Raw genomic sequence first — 18,063 nt, 5'->3', positions numbered from 1 at the left:
TGAATTTAAAAAAAGGCTTTATTATACAAAAGATAATCCAAACCCAAAAGAGCTCTTCTACAGTTCTAAGAGTTTTGTTCTGACTTGTACTTCCATATGCTTTTCCAAAAAGCCAAGATAAAAAGGCTCATCAGTCCCAATTTCTTCTTACCAAGTGTTGGAAAAAAACAACCATAGCTGCATCAAAATCTGCTATTTATTCTTTGTATTCCAAGAATTGCTGAAGTCTTTTCTTATGTTCTGTAGGCACTTGCACTGCACTAAAAACAACAAATGCAGAACATAAGATTTTTGCATTAAATGTAATACACCACAAAAAGCCCCATGCCAAAACATTGAAAACAACCAAATACATTGAAATCAACAATTACACTGAAGCTAAATTTTAGAAAACCCAGCTGTATGAGAAACCTATATTCCAAGACAAAAAAGTATATTAACCCTTAAAACTCTCACTCTTAACCTCAGTTTCTACTACTAAGAGACATTTGTCCCAAGAAACCTAGCCTATTTCCTTACCTTTAAACACACACAAGCAATTGTTTAACTTGCAAGAATGATTGAGGTAAGAAAGAATCTCTTAAAATGATCTCTCCTGTACATCGGGCACTTCCAAAGCAAGTGACATTTCATCCCCACATGGAAAGATGGGCAGATACTGCAGGAAGTTTCAGTCCCAAATACTCAGAGTCTGCCTGCTGTGACAGTAGCTGAGAAAGAACCATCAGACAACCAAACAGCAAGGGAATCTAATTATTTGGATTCTTCACAGGATTCTCACCCTAAAGAACAGACAATTGCCTCTAGTTGATTTACTTTCTTTTCAACAGCTAAGATTTATTAAACGAGTGGTATTCATGGACTGCTTCTAAAGAGTTCATGAAAAGTCGCTCAAAAAGATTGCCCAGAAATCTATGAATAACAAGTTTCTACGGCGGACCATATATCTGCACAAGAAATTTTTAAGGTTCCAAAATCAAAAAAATACTAAAATACCATGCTAGAATAATGACCCAATGGGATTTCTGACCGTTCACAGGTCCTACAATAACATTAATTAAAACTAAATTTAGCAAGTGAGCAATCATTAAAAAGTTCTTACTTTAAGTGCTCCCCAAAGACAGTAGTTATCCGGTATAGTGCTGTTTTCAGAGATGCTCTAAGTGCAAATCGTAGTGTTTTGTAGGATGTGTCCACCAGACTTCCTGAAATCCTAGGGGGCTTGCTAGAAACATGAGGCAGTTTGAAGTATCTATCTACAACCTGATTGAGAAAAACACAAACAAACTTGTTTCAACTGTTCAATTATTTCATAATTTAACTAGCAACAGGTTTATGTCAAAGCAAAACGAAGGCGCAAGTTCAGAAATTCCACCAAGACACACAAACATGTATTGGAGACTCAGCCTGACCTCCCATTTCCTGGCCATCAAAATGAACCCAGAACCAAGTTCTATGAAATAAGATTCTCTGTTAATGAGTCTTAAATGCTAAGCACAACACACACTGCAGTAGAAGTTCAATCTGTCCTGTATTATGAATTTGTTTCTTTCAGAAACAAGGGTATTGGGGGTCCCTCCCACCCCAGTGCCCATTCTTAGAACAGATGACTTACACTAAAGAACTTTGATAGCTTCTGAATTCTTTCCAATAATCACCATTAAGGCAGTATAAAATGATTACGGCAGTAGGACACACATAGTCTGGGAAACAAATCTGGATTTTTTTAAAATACACATTACACAAACATCAGCAATTTGAGAGTAATGTCTTAGTTTTAGTAGAGAAACACCAAAAATCTTATCGCCTGTGATTTGTAATGTCTCCAAGTGCTCCAGGTTGCATGAGGAATTGTGTACAGCCAAATAAAGATTAAGTCCTAACTATGAATAAAATATAGTATTATAATTGCATCCCCGAAATAAAAGTCTTTAACTGAGCTCATAATAGCTTTCTTTTTAAAATGAAACATTCTATTTAAAACATGTTTTCTACTTCTACATTTTAAAAAAATAACAAGGTTTTTATTCAGCTGTTTCATAATGCACATAGTGGCAACAAGCTGTTTTGTTTGGATTAATTGCAGAAGAGTTGTTACAGTGGTAACAACCTGAATGTTATGACTGATCAGTGAAGTCAAAATATAAAGTTAACAAAACTGTTTCTCTTCTCCTAAATTTGTTCTGCAGTAAGGAAAAGTTAACAGTTTTTACCTCCTGAAGAGTCAGTAAAGTATTCAGGATAGCTGGCAGTGTGGTTTGGACGACTCCAAACTGGTCTTCAGTAAAGGAAGCTGCTACCAAATGAGACAGACCTTTAAAAAAAAGAAGTTTGCTATAATTACTGGATTCTCAGCTTCTGAAGCATTAACAAAGATCATGGTTTTGCCTGACAATTCTACTAGTGCGATGGAATTCTTCAGGACTTACTGCAGCCAGATGACAAGTTACCTCAGCTTTGGCTTGCTTCAGAACTAAACCACTCACTGGTTTGACAGGTGTACAACAGTTTGAGGTTGATGATAAGGCAAAAGAATTATATATAAATTTTAAAAAAGCATTGGCTCCTGATCAGAGCTGTACCTGACATCAGCCAAGAGACAGGACCTATTTCACAATTCTTTTAACCATAAACAACATTTCCAGATCACTTAACTTCCTTTGTTCTGCTTGTATGAGGAGAACTCTCTACTACTTGAGGGAAACCTTGATGTAGCTTTAAATCCCTTCTCAGTTTATTTATCATATTTTTTTAAAATTACAGCCTAGCCCTCTGCCCTTAGTTAAAACACAAATGGTGTCTTCTGCTTTTCTGCCAAATGCATGTGTGATTCATTTCTCCTGACTCACCAACCCATCACCTTCAGCCTGACGCAGTATGGCATTATCTGCCCATAAAACATAACCTAGGAAAAAGATGAACTTTTGCACAGCCAAATCTAACAAAAGATTCTATCAATACCAGTATTTGCTCATGAGTTTGAAAGAAACAAGAAAATCTCATAGCACAACCTCATACTGTCATTGTTCTTTTAATTCTCTGCAGACCATCTTTTCCCATTTATTTGTTACTACCTGAGTGCCTCCCTCCCTCAACTTTCTGTGATTAACAGAGAAAGACTCAGAGCCTTTAGTCAGAAAAGCTGTTGTAAAACAACATAATAAATCTGTTACTAGAAAAAAAAAAAATGCAAAAAGTGATACATGGGTACACACGGTAGAGAAGCAACAGAAATCGAGTTTAGGAATTTCTACCAAACCTCTACAGAACATAAACTAAGAGATCTTCCACAGGATCTCAAAACTAGCAAGTGAAGTAGACCTTTATTCATTTGGTATCTGAAATGCAGTCAGCTTTTTGTAATAGATTAAAAGATTTTTCTTCTGTTACATTTACAAAGCACAGAGCCCCAGAAACCTGGAATCGGATCCTTTTAGCTGTTGTAGTTCCATGAGCCAAAAAGAGTGGATCACTCAGGTATAGAAACTGCTTCTTACCTTCCAAAGCCCAGATGTGCATTTGGGCATCAGAGAAGACAGCTTGGATGGAGGCTTCTGGGTGCTGAGAACAAATCAAAGCACTCTGAGGGCACTTCATAAATAATATCACCAAAATTGCAGGTTTCAATTAAGGTATTACACATTTGATAGGGTAATGTCCCTCATCTCAGAAAAGACCTTCAAGGCTGACTGATCTCAGGGAATAGCTAGAAAAATCTTTTAAGACACAAATTATTTTTGGACAGGAGCTGCCCACAAATCTGTATCTATAATTGGGACTTTAAAAAAAAAAAAAGCATATTAGCTAGCTAGTTTTCAAGGGCTAAATGGGCAATACAACTCCCCCATGACTATTCCATGACTTTGCTTGCTTCAGTCTCCACTCCAGTCTACAACTGATCAGAAAACACTACTGTACATTTAAGCATAAACCATTATATCACATAAAGAGCTGCATACAAAAATATGATCTCTACTTGCAGGAAATATTTAAATCCCTGAAAAATAAAGACCTAAATTAGAGGGGGATGCTTTTGTAAAACGTAACTGAGTTATTGTTCAATTATGCTAAGAGAAATACCCAATTGTTTTTTTGTGCAAACACTATGAAAGCTTGAAGTGTTCAAATTCACCTGAAAATTATCAGTAATTTTAGTACTGGTATTTTGTAAGGAGAAATTCTCAACATTTTAACTACCACTTCTCCCACAAAAGAAAACTATGAAGAACTTACTTGGTACACTGACTTAACAAAAAGCAGTTAACGGAATTTTAAAATTAACTAGAAGCCGTGTCACCTTACAGTCAGCACACCAAAACAACTGCATTTAAGTTCTCAGCTGTGTTTTACTAGTATGTGATGGTTTATGCAAAATGCAGTTTATAATCAGGAGAGTTTAAACAATTCTTATTATTATTATTATTATTCTTTCTTATGCAGGTATGGAATAATAATCATCCTGCTATGAAATTCACAGTAAGTACAAAGTTGTGCTTGTGGAAACCTTTAGATTAAAAGAATGGTTTTAAAACTGTTACTACACAGCACCACATCACTATCCATATGCTCATCTATTTCTAGTCCCTGCTGCTCAGTCACAAACCATAAGATCATGATTACCTTGCTGAAGAAATACATTATCAGCACTCGTTTTGCCAAGAAATTTTTTATCTGAAAAGAAACAAAAGATTAAAAATATCATCTGTGTTTATCTAAGGTGTGCACAGTTGGCCCTCCCCAACCTTACCATCTTCTCACAGTATAAAAGAGATTGGGGGGTGGGAGGGGAAGACTTTTGTTATGTAAGCTAACTGGAGAAGGAAGTGTTCTTTAAAAAAAAAATTGAAAGTTCTTCCAGAAGAGAGAACGCCTAAGGTGCACGGGCTGTAACTGATCTGTACTGCAAGTTTTACTCTACCTGTTCTTGCTTGTTCTGAAGCCATGTGTAAATAAATCTTGGCTGTACCACTTCACTGCCAACTCTTGCAGCAGAGACCACTGGGGAAGATTTCTGGTGGGAACCATTCATTTGCAGATCTACAAGAGAAATACAATATCTTCAGAAAAACTGGTTCCTGTCACGTCAATCCTTAAGATACAGATCTCTAATGACATGACTATTACACTTATGATTACAAGGCTAAAAACAGTGGTGTGGAAAAAAATCTCTACCTGAATCTGACGTCCACAACTTTGGTCCCCTTCGCGTAACTTGAGGACTTTGGACTGATACATGCCAAGGAGAGTTTACACCCAGAATTCCCATCTTGCAATTTAAAGAAGGTGAGCTAAGAGGCGAACCAACGTCAGACCCAGACAATGTCTTTAAAGGCGTGAGGGATGGTTTAACCAGTGAAGACATGGAGGCTCTGGGAATGATGTTAGACCTCGGTGACTGGAAAGCCACGTCTTCTCTCACCACGGCTCCTGATGACAAAGAACACACTGCATGAAGACAAACAGGCGGCCACATATGAAATAAGAGGTGAGCTTGTTATTTGATCGCTGTTTCAACAACCTCTCTATTATTAGAACTTTTATTAAAGGACATTGTTTCCCCTGTGGTTTTTGCACAGAAGTACACATCTACATGAGCACGAAGTGTTTTAAAAGTTCATCAGTTTAAGAACAGCAAGTGATGAGAAGGATTCCTGTGAATTTATTTATTTTTCTCCCTTTGCTAGCTAGCATTACCACACCCTGGTATATACCTACAAGAAGTGTGCTTTTAGGATTAAGTACTAGAAAAAAGGCTACCTACAGAAGAATGGCAATTCTTTATGATTCTGCTTGGTGCATAAGGAAAGACATGTCAGTCTCAAAATCCAAGGAACAGCAGAAGAAATTCACCTCCAAGATACTAACCGTCCCCTGCTGTTCCCAGGGCACTTGTATCCAAGGCACTGATGCCAAGGGATTCAATTACCTGGCACCCCTTGTGCTAACACAGCTCTGCTGCCAGGAACGATGCCTAAGTCTGGCATGTAAAACACCTGAAATGCTTGCAGGCTGCACACAGCTCCAGAGTCAGACTGGCTTTTCTTATTCTACAGGGACATAAGTGAATCACACAAACATATCCAAAGTCCCCACAGCACCAAAAAAACCCCTAATTTTACCATCTTGAACTAAACTAAAAAGAGCAGCTATGCAAATTACAAAGCATCTCTTGGCAAGACTCAAGTTATCCCTGTACTAGGTTGAACCACTCACTAAAACTGCAATTAGACTTTCTTAATTCATGCAAGTGTGGAAAAAATACTGTATGGAACATAACATCATGCAAAGTAAACAGAGTAAACATAATCTTTCCAGGTTTACTAGTTATTTTGGGATTATTTCAACAAGCATACCTAAAATGTAATTGGGGGAGACTTTTTTTGTTTGCATTTATTTGCAGAGAACCGTGCGACTCATTTTCCCCATACAACTTAATTGAGACTAATGTGCCTATGTAATCTGCTGGTAGTTCCATGCTTTACAAACTAGTACGAGCATTTCCTCACGCACCTGGAGTCTGTGGAGATACTTTCAGCTCTCCTGCTGGCTGCTTCACTCTCCCATTTGCTGCTGCAGCTTCCTGCTGTGCGATCAGCCTCTGGGTCAGATCGCTCAGAAGACTCAAACACTCCTTTGATATTGCAGTCCAGTTGTGCGGGTGCCCACCTAGCAGTATGCACACAAAAAGGAACTGCAGTAGGTATGTTTAACCCAGATGGCTCATCCTTATATCTGTTCTGACAGTGCCCATGTGCTCTCAGCATAAGCTTCAGAGATTAGAGTACCACTCCATTTCTAAAAACACACAGTGCATCTTCACTGTGACAGTTTACTTGTTTTGAGAGGAAGATGTAAACACGGACAGATTCTATCCTCCTGTCAGTGGATAATTCTAAAAAGACTAGTGAAACCTGCTAAACAAGCAGGAAACATAGGCAGTTTGGCCATCTGAAATTACTGAACAACTAAAATAAACAAAGTAAAAACAGTGGTGATGGCAAACAGTTCTGAAGTAGTACAAACACTAGAATTCCTGATGAGGTGTAACAAAAAGTTCCTGAAGGCTTTTAAGCAGCTTTAACTGATTTTCTCTACCATATCTTTGTATATAGCAAGAGGCTTGAACACTAGTTGAAATTATAGCCATCGTTTGCTTTAACAACTCTAGTGGTAATTCACTATTTATCCTTGATTTCACCTCGTTCACATCTCAACATTAGGCTTTCATACCCATCCCTTAGATTATTCAGTTTGGGCTATTTAACTGGTGGTGTCAAGAGGACCTTGCTTTCAATACCCTAAGACCTCATAGTTGTCATTTAAATCAGACAACAGGCACAAGAATTTGTTGAGTTTAGGAGATAAAACAATAATTAAGCCTCCTCTTGGAAAAGGCATCATAGGGATACTTCTACTTATGAGGCCTTCTGAATTACGTAGCATGTGTAACAGCATAAAATAACTTCTAAAGGCATTTGACTAGCACTTTTATTTAAAAAAATAATCAATATGAAATAGTTTTTATAATTACCTGGCTGACTAAGGCTGAAGACTTCCTGTCGTCGAGCAGGAGAATATTGGGAAAGTAACATCAAGTCTTGTAAGGCTAAAAACTACAAAGGAAAATGTTTTAGTGCATACAAAGTCCAATATATTTCCTTAAAAATGCAGTTCTCCATACAAAAGCAATCCCTACCAAAGAATGAGTTCACACAGACTAAACCCAGCCACGTAACAGAAGAAGAAAGAAGGCAAAGGACTGCACACATCCCTAGAACCACTCTGGACAGGGCTGCTGAGTTAGTAAGAGCTTCAGGTAAGTCATTTCTCTGGAATTAAAGATCTAACGCTATTTTTTATCTTAACAGCTAACAGCTCACACAGAAAGAGACCAAAACGCAAGAAAGTCTAAGGAAAGGACTGGTTTTGCAAGCCAGAGCTAAACTACACAGTGTGCCATATGGTACCAGACCCGATACTGCTTTTTCATGTGATTAAGTAGTTAATATAACAAACCAAAAATAACCAGATCTCACACTATGCAAGATCTAATTATAAATAAGACACTTCAGTAATGGCTGAAATTACAATTAAACTTTCTCTACCTTTAACCATGCTGTGCTCAATACTTCCCTAACCATCCTTTGATAAAGCAGCAAAGGTTAAAAAATTATTCAAGTGGATTACAGCCCATTGTATCTCCAGTCTTACCACAGATCTGTATGTGGATTTTACATGTGCAGGAAGATATATTTATTTACATAGTATTTCTTATATGAGGTCTCCAATTTCTAAGTACTATAACCAGTAAATCCCATTAATGATTACTGTAGTCAGACCAAAACTACTCTTCTTTAATCGCAGATTTTATGTAGCTTTTTAGTATCGTCTTTTTTAAAAAATAAACCCAACTTCCAACATAAATATGGAAATAATTTTTTAATTTCAAGAGAGAACAGACACATAAGTCAAATCTAAATAGCAGGGACAAAGCGTTAATAGAGTACAAAGGTTTGACAAAATGCCTGCTTATCTGATAAGACTCAGAGCTGAAAGAGTTAAAAAAACCCTGAATGTCACTAACCTGTTATTTTTGCATCAGTACACATTAACATACTTATGTTGCAGACAAATAGATCTTGTCTCCAATTAAATGAGTCTGTCTTCAGCTTAAAGCAACAGCGTGGTGAGCACCACCAGGTGTCACCACTAAACAAATTTTCCCCATTCAGTGGTACTGTGTCCTTGAGTGTTCCCAGGCAGCTTTTGGAAGAATTTAACCTCACTTGAAAGAACCGGTACCTAGAAGATCTGATTGCAATGCTTTAAAAACACGTCAGCACGCACCTAGCTGGGAAAATGGTGGGAATTCAATTACCTTTATAATTAAGGGAGGATTGCTGTTTAAGATTTTAGGCAAGCACTGGTCTGTTTCCTCAGCAAAAGTTGGCTGGACAGGAAAATGACGTGTCTAAATACAAACATCAGAAGGTGTGTTATACAGAGCAAAACAGATGAAAACCTTATGAAAGACAACACCCGAGCTGTTACTCCTCAGATGAATGATAAACTACAAAAGCACATACAGCTTTGCTTCAACTTACTGTAAAATAGCCTAAAATTTCTAACATAGAAACAAAACCATCTTAGTCCTTATGTCTAAAATTGTGAAATCTTAGAAAATCCAGGTATTTTTATGTTCAAATGCCTTCCATGTACGCATATAATTCATAGCTAGGGGCTATGAACTCATCATTATAAAAAGAAATTCCTCTAACCACATACCTAGGAAAAACTAGCCACACAATATTCAGAAACAAGACTGAAATCAGAACTGTAATGTCCATCTTCAACAGTGTAACCACTCTGGTGAAGAACTGATGGTTCTTTTACCAAACAAAGTATTTTTTTAATTCTTCTTTTTCACTGTTTCACTGATAAACTAATGAATTCTTATTTTTATCATCATGATTTTCACATTCCGTGTTTTAATAGAATTTCCGTTCTTGCAACTACCACATTTAAGATGTAAATAGCAGTGCTTAAATTGTGTCAAACATTACATCTTTTTAAGCTATTTAACATGGACCAGTTTGGACACAGATTACCTGTCAGTTTTGTGTTACTGCACTCATTTTATGTATCATAGCTTTATTCTTCCCTGTTTCCAACCGCGAAAATTGAAATCTGAGGTAGAAATTGCTTTCAAAGTGTTAATAAAGTGACTTAATGGGCACTAAGTTTACAATTTTTTTCCTGACTTTTCAGTTAACACTATGCAAATATTTACAAACAGCTTTGGAAATTTTTTAGCTCATAAAAAAATCATGTGGATAAAAAAAAAACCAAACAATCTTGTTGAACAGCCAAAAGGGCAAGGTCCATTTTACATCTTCACAGCTGGATGTTTCTTTTGTCTTCCAAAGTTTCATAAGCAGTAATTACAGACATTGACACACAGTGTTATCCTTTAAAATAGGTTGTTCACACTTGAGAGCTGTTGCTGGAGCTGTCTACAGACTGGCACATCATTACACCAGTTATGCTGGATTCACTGTTAACCTTTTCTCCATGCAGTCATAACAACTAGACCTTTTTAATTAAAGCTAACACTCCAACAAGTACCCTATGCCATTTCATCCCATAAGAGTGTCTTGCCAGGAATTAAGCTTTGCTTTTTTTCCCTACTAATCTGCAGTCTAAACAAAAAAACTTAGATGAACAATTTTTGCCTCTGTATTCCTACAAAGAAATACCTGGATTTATCAACAAAGATAAGTCTTCTCTGATTCTTTGTTGGCAAGACTTTCTCCCCCCCTTCTCCAATCATGGTCTCACATTTATTCTAATACAATTAGTTACATATGGTCTTTTTTTAGCCATATTAATTTGTAACTTAATGATTGAATGAAAAAGCACAAGTGTCTTAATTCCCAGGATTGCTTAAAGTCTATTTTAACACTACAGTCTGATTTAGATTAACATGTCTCTGCTTTGGAGAACTGTGCACTTTGATGGTTTGCTTGAATTTGAGATTTCTAGAGCTTCACTCACAGAAAATTATCAGCATTTTGTTCTCTTTCCTATGGTAAAATTGGATTGAAAGCTATACAGTTTCTGGACATTATTTTTCCACATAACCTGTAGCTATTTGTCACAAGTCTTTAGATAGTTTCACATTCAAATACTAAATCATTTCATGGAAACACATGCAGAGACCACGCAGTAAGCTCTGCCAGACACACATGGGTGCTGCACTAGCTCATCTCTCTTTACACCTAAGGAGGACAAAGAACAAGGTGCAGACTCCACGAAGCACAAAGTGGTTCTTTGTTAGCGTGGCCCCAACAGCACCTGCACACCTTTAGCATCATATACGAACAGAAGGGGGACACAGAAACAGAAGTAGAGGAGTAAGAAGAGGAGGTAGAAATAACAAAGCGTTAATTTTGTAAGCAGCACAGGCTGTCTTGCTATAAGGAGAGAAAGGGAAAGTCAGTTAATGCCCAGGCCCCTATCAACGGTTCAGTTATCAGATACCATCTGTAGTGCATGCTTTGAAAATTCAAGAATTCATCGTAAGTTATTTCCTAGTAAAACTGCTTTTGAAAAGAAAGTAGTATCTGTGAAACACTGATGTTATACCTTTAGCACTGTCACTCAGTACTAACCTCTGTGGCATGTATTTTGAAGAGTAACCATGCAATGTACCAGGTAATCAGAAGAAACACGCCACACAACCAGGCATGGTAAAACAGGGAGAGATCCAATAAACCAGTCAGAGAGTCAAGAGGATGCAATTCACTGCAAATAAAACAACCGAGAAGATATAAGTATTTTTATTATGGAAGATGTCTATAGTCAGCTATTATAGTAGTAACAACTGCAAGAATAAAGTGGCTTTTTTTTTTTTTTGCAAAAGCAGTTTCTTCAAGATGTTTGGGATACCAGCTTTTTAGTTTTTCAGTAACTGTGATAAAATGAAGAAAAATTAAGGAAATTAAGGAAAATAAATATAAAATAAATAACAAAAGTCAATTAAGGTACTAAGACTCCTGCTTCCCTATATCAAAACAAATGGCAGACAAAGATATGTCCCCTCCCCAAAAAAATCCCCCATAAAAAAAGCAGGTAAAACACATGTATGTAATTTGGAGAGATTAGCCTTTCTAATACTTTAGAGACTTACAGAGATGAAGGAAACAGAGAGGATTTCTTAATGACTATCTACAAGATGGTTCCTACAAGGGGATGTTGGTTCCTTCTGGCTCCATTTCAGAAGTACCCAATGCTCTCCACATGCTGTGTGGGGAAGCAAGGAACCAAGTCCTACTAAAACCAGTTGCTAAGCTGGACTTCTTCAGCAAAGGCAGATGCCAGCAACGTTCTCCTGCAAGTTTTCAGCACAAAGTACTACCTACCTGTCTAGATGAAGATTCATTGTGGTACTTATCCATACTTTTGGGATATAACCTATGGGATGAAAAAGAAACGAGAGACAAATGTGACACTGCAAAACACATACACAATAGGCCAAACAAAAGACAAAAGTAGAATGCATCTATAGACAAGAGACTGGTCTTGTAACACACGTGCATCAGGAAATAATCTGCCTTTGGGGGGTTTTTTGTCTTTTTTTTTTTTTTTTAAGAAATAGAAACAAGAGAATGAAAAAAAGCTTCAGGCCAGCAACCATACACTGAGACATGTGGACCTTATCTCTTACTGCTAGCTTCTCAGCACTGAGTTCTTTGTGTTTCTTCACTAACAAGAGGGTTAACAGTAATTTAACCTTCACTACAGCTCAGGCAGCTTTTAAAGACTTAATGGAAACTGATATAGAACCACCATACTTCTAATTCATTCCTTAATGTAAATAAAGTGGAAATAATTCTATCATGTTTTGACATCATTTAGGAGGATAATTACAACCATAACATAAAAAAATTCCTGATTTTCAGAAAGTCCAGTGCAATCATCTTCATCAGCACAGACTTTTTACCATTGTTTTAAAGACTGAACTTCATTTTAATATGGAAGGGAACCACACTGCCTTTGTTTCCCCAGCTTCCTCCAAATAATATGAAGTGCACTTGAGAATAAAGCCAACGTACTAATTTTTGCTTAAAAGATAGTGAAAGCACAGCAACATTACATATAGTGAAGTAATGCCCAGAGATGTTTATCCATGTTAAAAAATATTTGGGAATATTTTTTAAAAAGGGAATATAAATTACAGACTAACACAATTTTGCTTTAATTGCACTGTGCTTTCAGATTTATAATCTTTTTGCCACAAATGAGAATGGGTATGTAAACAGTGGCCCCAAGCTTCAGATTTGAAAATATACACTTGTAAACCACCAGCTGATTAGAATTTGGTAGCTCCTCTTATATTCAAGTTATTTCACAGCTGACTGCAACAAGATTTCCTGCACAGGAGAGATCACCAGAGACAATAGTTTATGTTTTGGTACAGTGACCAAACACAGACTTCAGGTTAGAAAATTATTGTTCTTCACTTCCTTCTCCTTAGAATATTGTCATCATCTTATAGTGTTATCCACCAGACAATAAATTCTTGAAGGTGTTAATCTCTTTGGAGAAGGGACATTTCTCATATGCCAAACAAACTTCTGTGAGGCTGTAGGAATTGCCATCATACAAATACTGCTTGCTGTAAAAACCCTGTGCCTTTTCTTATTTCAGAGAGGCATTAAATCTCTTTTTTTGTTTAAACAAGTCTATGTGCAAGTTACCTGGAAGGCAGAAAAATAGTGTAACAGGCCTGACTGATTAAAAATAAAGTTTTCAAAATACAAGGAGGTGGGCAGGGAAGAGAATTTCAGGAACCCTTACCAAAAAAGTAGTATGCGACACAGAAGTTTCTAACAAAATATAGCGATTCCACACAACTGTGTTTAATGAGAAGAAGCAAAGATCTTCTGAAACGTAAGTACTTGTATTGCTAAAAACAAACAAAAAAATAGTTCAGTATTCTTCATTCAGAACAAATCAATGAGATGGTAAAAAAAAAAAAAGGACAAGGCATTTGAAAACCTGAAGTCAAGATGAATTAAAAAAATTAATTTATGCTATTTACTCTCCCAGTCTTTCTCCCATTTTATAATCCTTTCTAGTTCTCACTTCTTGTCCTACTTGTAGCAGTATGAATATGGAGGATGGAGTAAACTGACTCTATACACAGGGGGACAAACTAAAAGAATGCCGTCTAATGCAAAATAAACAAAAAACCCCAAACAAGGCATGTTTAATCTACTAGATTTCATTTACATTAGAAGTGTTCCATTAAAATGTAGGAAAAATTCAAACAAGAATGAGTAACAATCAGTAATCCTCCAAGCAGCAAAACCAGTGTAACAGTGATGCCTTTCTCCATATAAACAAATGATATGTCTTTCCAAACAATTAAAGCAACCGGTCTGACACTATATGCATATAAAACCAAAGTGATGTATTTACTTGACTAAATTTCATTTTTAAAAAATTAACAATATTCAAATAATAGAATTTTTTGAAAATACTATAACCACAGCACTGCCAAAATGGTGCTTGGTTTGCAGATAAACTGAACAGTCATGACTTAAATGTTTCCCACTAATACAACCACCCTTGTTTATAGATATCTTTTGGTATCTATACCAAACTGGTTGGACTTTGTCAATCTGGGAATGATGCAAAGTTGATATCTGCTGTGAGGCTACAGCAAGAGAAGAAATATTTTTTAAGATGATGTTTCACAAGCCACACCTCACCACTTTGTACTGGTACAGATTTCTGTAGAACTGCTAGAGCCCCCTCTAAAGGAATTACCGAAATTTCAGTTTCCATAGCACTACGCACATAAAACAAGCTTCAGATGTTGAGCTTTAAGCAAGATTTAACATGCTATTTAGACTTTTAAGTGAGCCGGTACCCAGTTACAACTGCTAATATGTTGGTGGGTTTGAGGTTGGTTTTTTTTTTGTACTCTCAAGATTTTTAGCTTTTAGGTGACCCTTGCTGTCAACTCCAGGAGTTAACATCCAGCTTGTGTATACTGTCTTTCCTGTAGTTCACTTTCTGCAACGGTTCACCTCAGCCAGCTTTTAACATCCATTAGAGGGGTGTTAATTTTATAGTCACAGCATTCCAGATTTCTGTGTTCATTTGAAAGGAACTGAGCAGGAAGGAGGAAGATGAACACTACTGGCATTTAAAACTAACTGAGTGTATGCTTCATCTATTAGTGAAAGCATGCCAACAGACAGCTGCTACTGTCATATTCAAAACCATAAACAATCAAAGCTTTTTTGATCGCTGTTTTACTTAGACATGTCTTTCTGCAAAGGTGCTTAAACCTCTTACCTGTATGACTGGAAATGGCAAGTAATTCATATTGTTAATAAGATACAAAAGACTGTAACTGTATCCCATGAAAGCTCCAGAAAGCAGAAAAAAGAGGTGATACTCATTCAGGCACATCTGAGGAAGAGCATCATCTAGGCTAAAATAGAAAACTTAGAATTAATTCCCAGTTAAAAAAAAAATTACAGTCATTCTAGCCTTAGGAAGTTCAAATCAGAAGTTTGATTTTACTTACCCAATCTATGTATGATGGTATCTCACTAAGTTTTTTCTAAAGTAGGTATCTCACCATTTATTTTTGTAATTTATGGATGAGGATGCTTCTGGTATTTATGAAGTATGTCACATTAATCAGAAAACCAACACTTAGTTCATGTGACAACCAATTTGTCATCATTCAACTTTCCTTTAAGAATTCTGGCAATTTAGTTTTTCTGGCTCAGTTATTTCTCTGTGCTTTGTAATATTTGCAAAGGAAGCTATTTCCTATCCTTTGATAAAGGGTATCAACATATGTTTATTCTTGATACTACTTAAATTTTACATTCTTCTTTGAAAGAAGCCATGAGTAAATATGTTTTACAATAGAAGTTCTTTGCATAACTTATCTTCAACACACACAAATAATTACCTTTCTGAAGTCGTGCAGGACACAGCAAGAAACTGGAACTTCCCTTTGGTCATAACTGCAGTGCACCAAGCAACCAACATTCCCATTATAGCATGAACAACTGAATGGATAACTTGCCGAGGGTGAATAATTTTTCCTATCAGTGCTAATCGAGAGCATGGTATTGAGGGCACAACTGTAAATAAAAAGCCAAAAGTGAATTTTCATTTGTTACTAATAAAATCCTTCATTAAAAAAGGCAAACAAACAAAAAAAAAAATTGTCATGACAGAACTTCTCCCAGTTGGAATCAGTCACTAAATGATAAAGAAGTCAATGAAGCAGCTCATCTAAGAGGGTCTCGGCCATGAAGTAAGCAGTAATCTAGGATGACTTACTTAAAAATAAGCTTTGCTTATTGTCTATATTAATTTAAAAAGAAATCTACCAATGTTAAGTACACTGACTGTGGATACAAATCTCTTTAAATGGTCATCCTATTTAACTTGGGTATCACAGTTCAGCAATTTACATAACTCACCTGCATAAAATTCAGCATTGAAGATGCTTATTACTAGTGTCACCAGAGACATAAGGAGGATACAAAAGATGACATAGGAAGTATATAGGTCATTGAAAGAATCTAAAATTGAAAAAAAATATATTGCTCAGAAGATTGCAGTAACACAACAGTGACATGTTAAATAACAGAAAAGAACATTTAAGCAGTTAGCAATAATCCAGTAAATGCATAAAGGGGAGTAATGTTCAACAGACTCTATAGTCTCGTATCATATCTGCCCAGCTGCATAGTATTTCTGCATAAAAACATATTTAAATTTCACAGAAACGATTTTACACCCTTATAAGTGGTTCTCTCATAAGTGAAAAAAAAAAAATCTTTCAAAGTGAATTAAACTATGGCTCAACTAACACAGCTTCCCTTCACATAATAAAAGCTGTAACTATACAGCTACACTTAAAAGGTAAGAAATTCCTTACAGAGTAAATTGCTTTTGATTGGTTCTTTGGGGGTTTTATATTTTCAAAGGGAGAAAGAAATCAAGTCGCTCTGCCTGGAGCAGCTAAATGACCAAAGGTATCAAGTTTTCACCTAAACATCTCAGTTTTCTGTGTGTGCAGTCGAGGGAAAGTTATTCTCACCATGCTGAACGGCTATTTCAGGAATTTCACTTGTGATTCAAAGCACCAAAATTAGAGGAAACTAAAGCTCTTCATGCAAACAGCAGTTGCACGGGGCAGGAAAGGGAAGTGTGCTCGAGTACACAGAACCAAGTCACCTAATCTAACTTTCTCTCTGAGGATGTAGTTACATGAACTTGCAACAGTTACATCTACCCAGGGAGGATTATGGCTATTATGGTTACAGGCAACACAGAAACTTAAATTTCAAAGCCTAAAGACCACCCAGAAACACACACTATAGACATGTAACACAACGCCACAGTCAGTTCCCATTATCTGAGACTGAGCCCAAAACAACAGATAAAGGGGAAAAAAAAACCGCAAATACAAACACGTGACTGTAAAAACACAAAAACATCAAAGGGCACCTCGCCAAGCATTGAGGCAGAAACAATTTAATTTTATAAATGCATTTTAAATATTAATGAATCGCTTTGTGTAACAAAGCACTTAAACAATCCCTGCTCTGACTGATCACCAGCAGATCCTAACGGTAAAGGAGAGCACGTACCCAGGCACTTTTGTGCTCTGCCGGCCCCTTGACACACACTTCCTTCTTTCTCCTGAGGAGCCCCTCAGCAGGTGATCCCCAGGCTGCCTGCCTGCCTGCTTCCCTCCCCGCCGCCGCGGCTGCAGCCCTCGGCAGGGCGCACACCGCCATTTCACGGCCCCCACACGCCCGCCCCCAGGCCCGATCGCCGCTCCGGGGCGGGGGGCAGAGCACCTACTCGAGATCCAGCGCACCGGGTGGAAGGGGTCGAGGCCGCTGAGGACAACGAAGGCGCCGGTGCAGACGGGCAGCAGCAGCACGGACCAGGCGACGGCGGCCGCCACCCTCCGGCCCAGCACCTGAGGGAAGCACAGCGTGAGGGGCCGCGGGGGACGGGGCTCGCCGCTGTGCCGCCCCCTCGGGCCCCGCACTCACCTGGCGGAGCAGCGCCCGCTGCCGAGCCGTCTCCGCTTCCATGGCGGCGGCGCGGCGGCCCGCACGGCCGTTCAAAGTCTCCGCCGTTCAACGGCCACCCCCGCCGGCCGCACGCCACTTCCGCCGCGCGCCGAGGGGACGGAGGGCCAGCAGCCAATGGGAGGCGCGCAGATCCGCTTTGCCCCGCCCCTGAGAGGAAGTGACATCACAGCCATCGTGGACTACGAGTCCCGGCGTGCCCCGCGCCCCAGCGCTGCGGGCGGGCCCGTTCCACCCGCACGGCCCCAGCGGCGCTGGCCTGGGGGACACGGGGGGACGCTACGCAGCCCCCCCCGCCCCGCGGAGGGGAAACCAGCAGGGAGAGCGCGGACCGCTGGCAGGGCCTCAGGGTGCTTCAACAGCAACACCCCGTCTCACCTGAGCCCCACCTTCACACCTGATACCCAACCCTCTG

At 38.3% G+C, this 18,063-nt stretch overlaps 1 protein-coding gene across 1 annotated transcript; it reads right to left on the bottom strand.

Annotated features, from left to right (window-relative positions):
- Positions 1 to 17,712, bottom strand: NDC1 (NDC1 transmembrane nucleoporin). The gene is made up of 18 exons (XM_074908088.1): positions 17,610 to 17,712; positions 17,413 to 17,533; positions 16,020 to 16,121; positions 15,500 to 15,674; positions 14,869 to 15,007; positions 13,360 to 13,468; positions 11,922 to 11,973; positions 11,172 to 11,304; positions 8,879 to 8,971; positions 7,532 to 7,613; positions 6,511 to 6,666; positions 5,173 to 5,427; positions 4,919 to 5,037; positions 4,621 to 4,671; positions 3,498 to 3,561; positions 2,214 to 2,314; positions 1,103 to 1,263; positions 1 to 260 (listed from the first exon to the last, which is right to left on the bottom strand). The coding sequence occupies exons 1-18, from the start codon at positions 17,649 to 17,651 to the stop codon at positions 197 to 199; spliced, it is 2,019 nt and encodes a 672-aa protein (XP_074764189.1). The 5' UTR covers positions 17,652 to 17,712; the 3' UTR covers positions 1 to 196.
- Between the last annotated feature and the right edge of the window lie 351 nt (positions 17,713 to 18,063).

This window comes from Athene noctua, chromosome 5, assembly GCF_965140245.1.
Source record: "Athene noctua chromosome 5, bAthNoc1.hap1.1, whole genome shotgun sequence".
Taxonomy (NCBI): domain Eukaryota; kingdom Metazoa; phylum Chordata; class Aves; order Strigiformes; family Strigidae; genus Athene; species Athene noctua.
The sequence above is the reverse complement of the archived record's forward strand: the minus strand, read 5'-3'. Positions and strand labels throughout refer to the sequence as shown.

Coding starts and splice junctions, on each gene's coding strand:
- NDC1 (XM_074908088.1), bottom strand. CDS start 17,651: ATGGAAGCGGAGACGGCTCGGCAGCGGGCGCTGCTCCGCCAG. Junction 8,972..11,171: donor TCAAAATACATGCCACAGAG/GTTAGTACTGAG, acceptor GTTTGTATTTAG/ACACGTCATTTTCCTGTCCA. Junction 1,264..2,213: donor CTTTACTGACTCTTCAGGAG/GTAAAAACTGTT, acceptor TTTCTCAATCAG/GTTGTAGATAGATACTTCAA.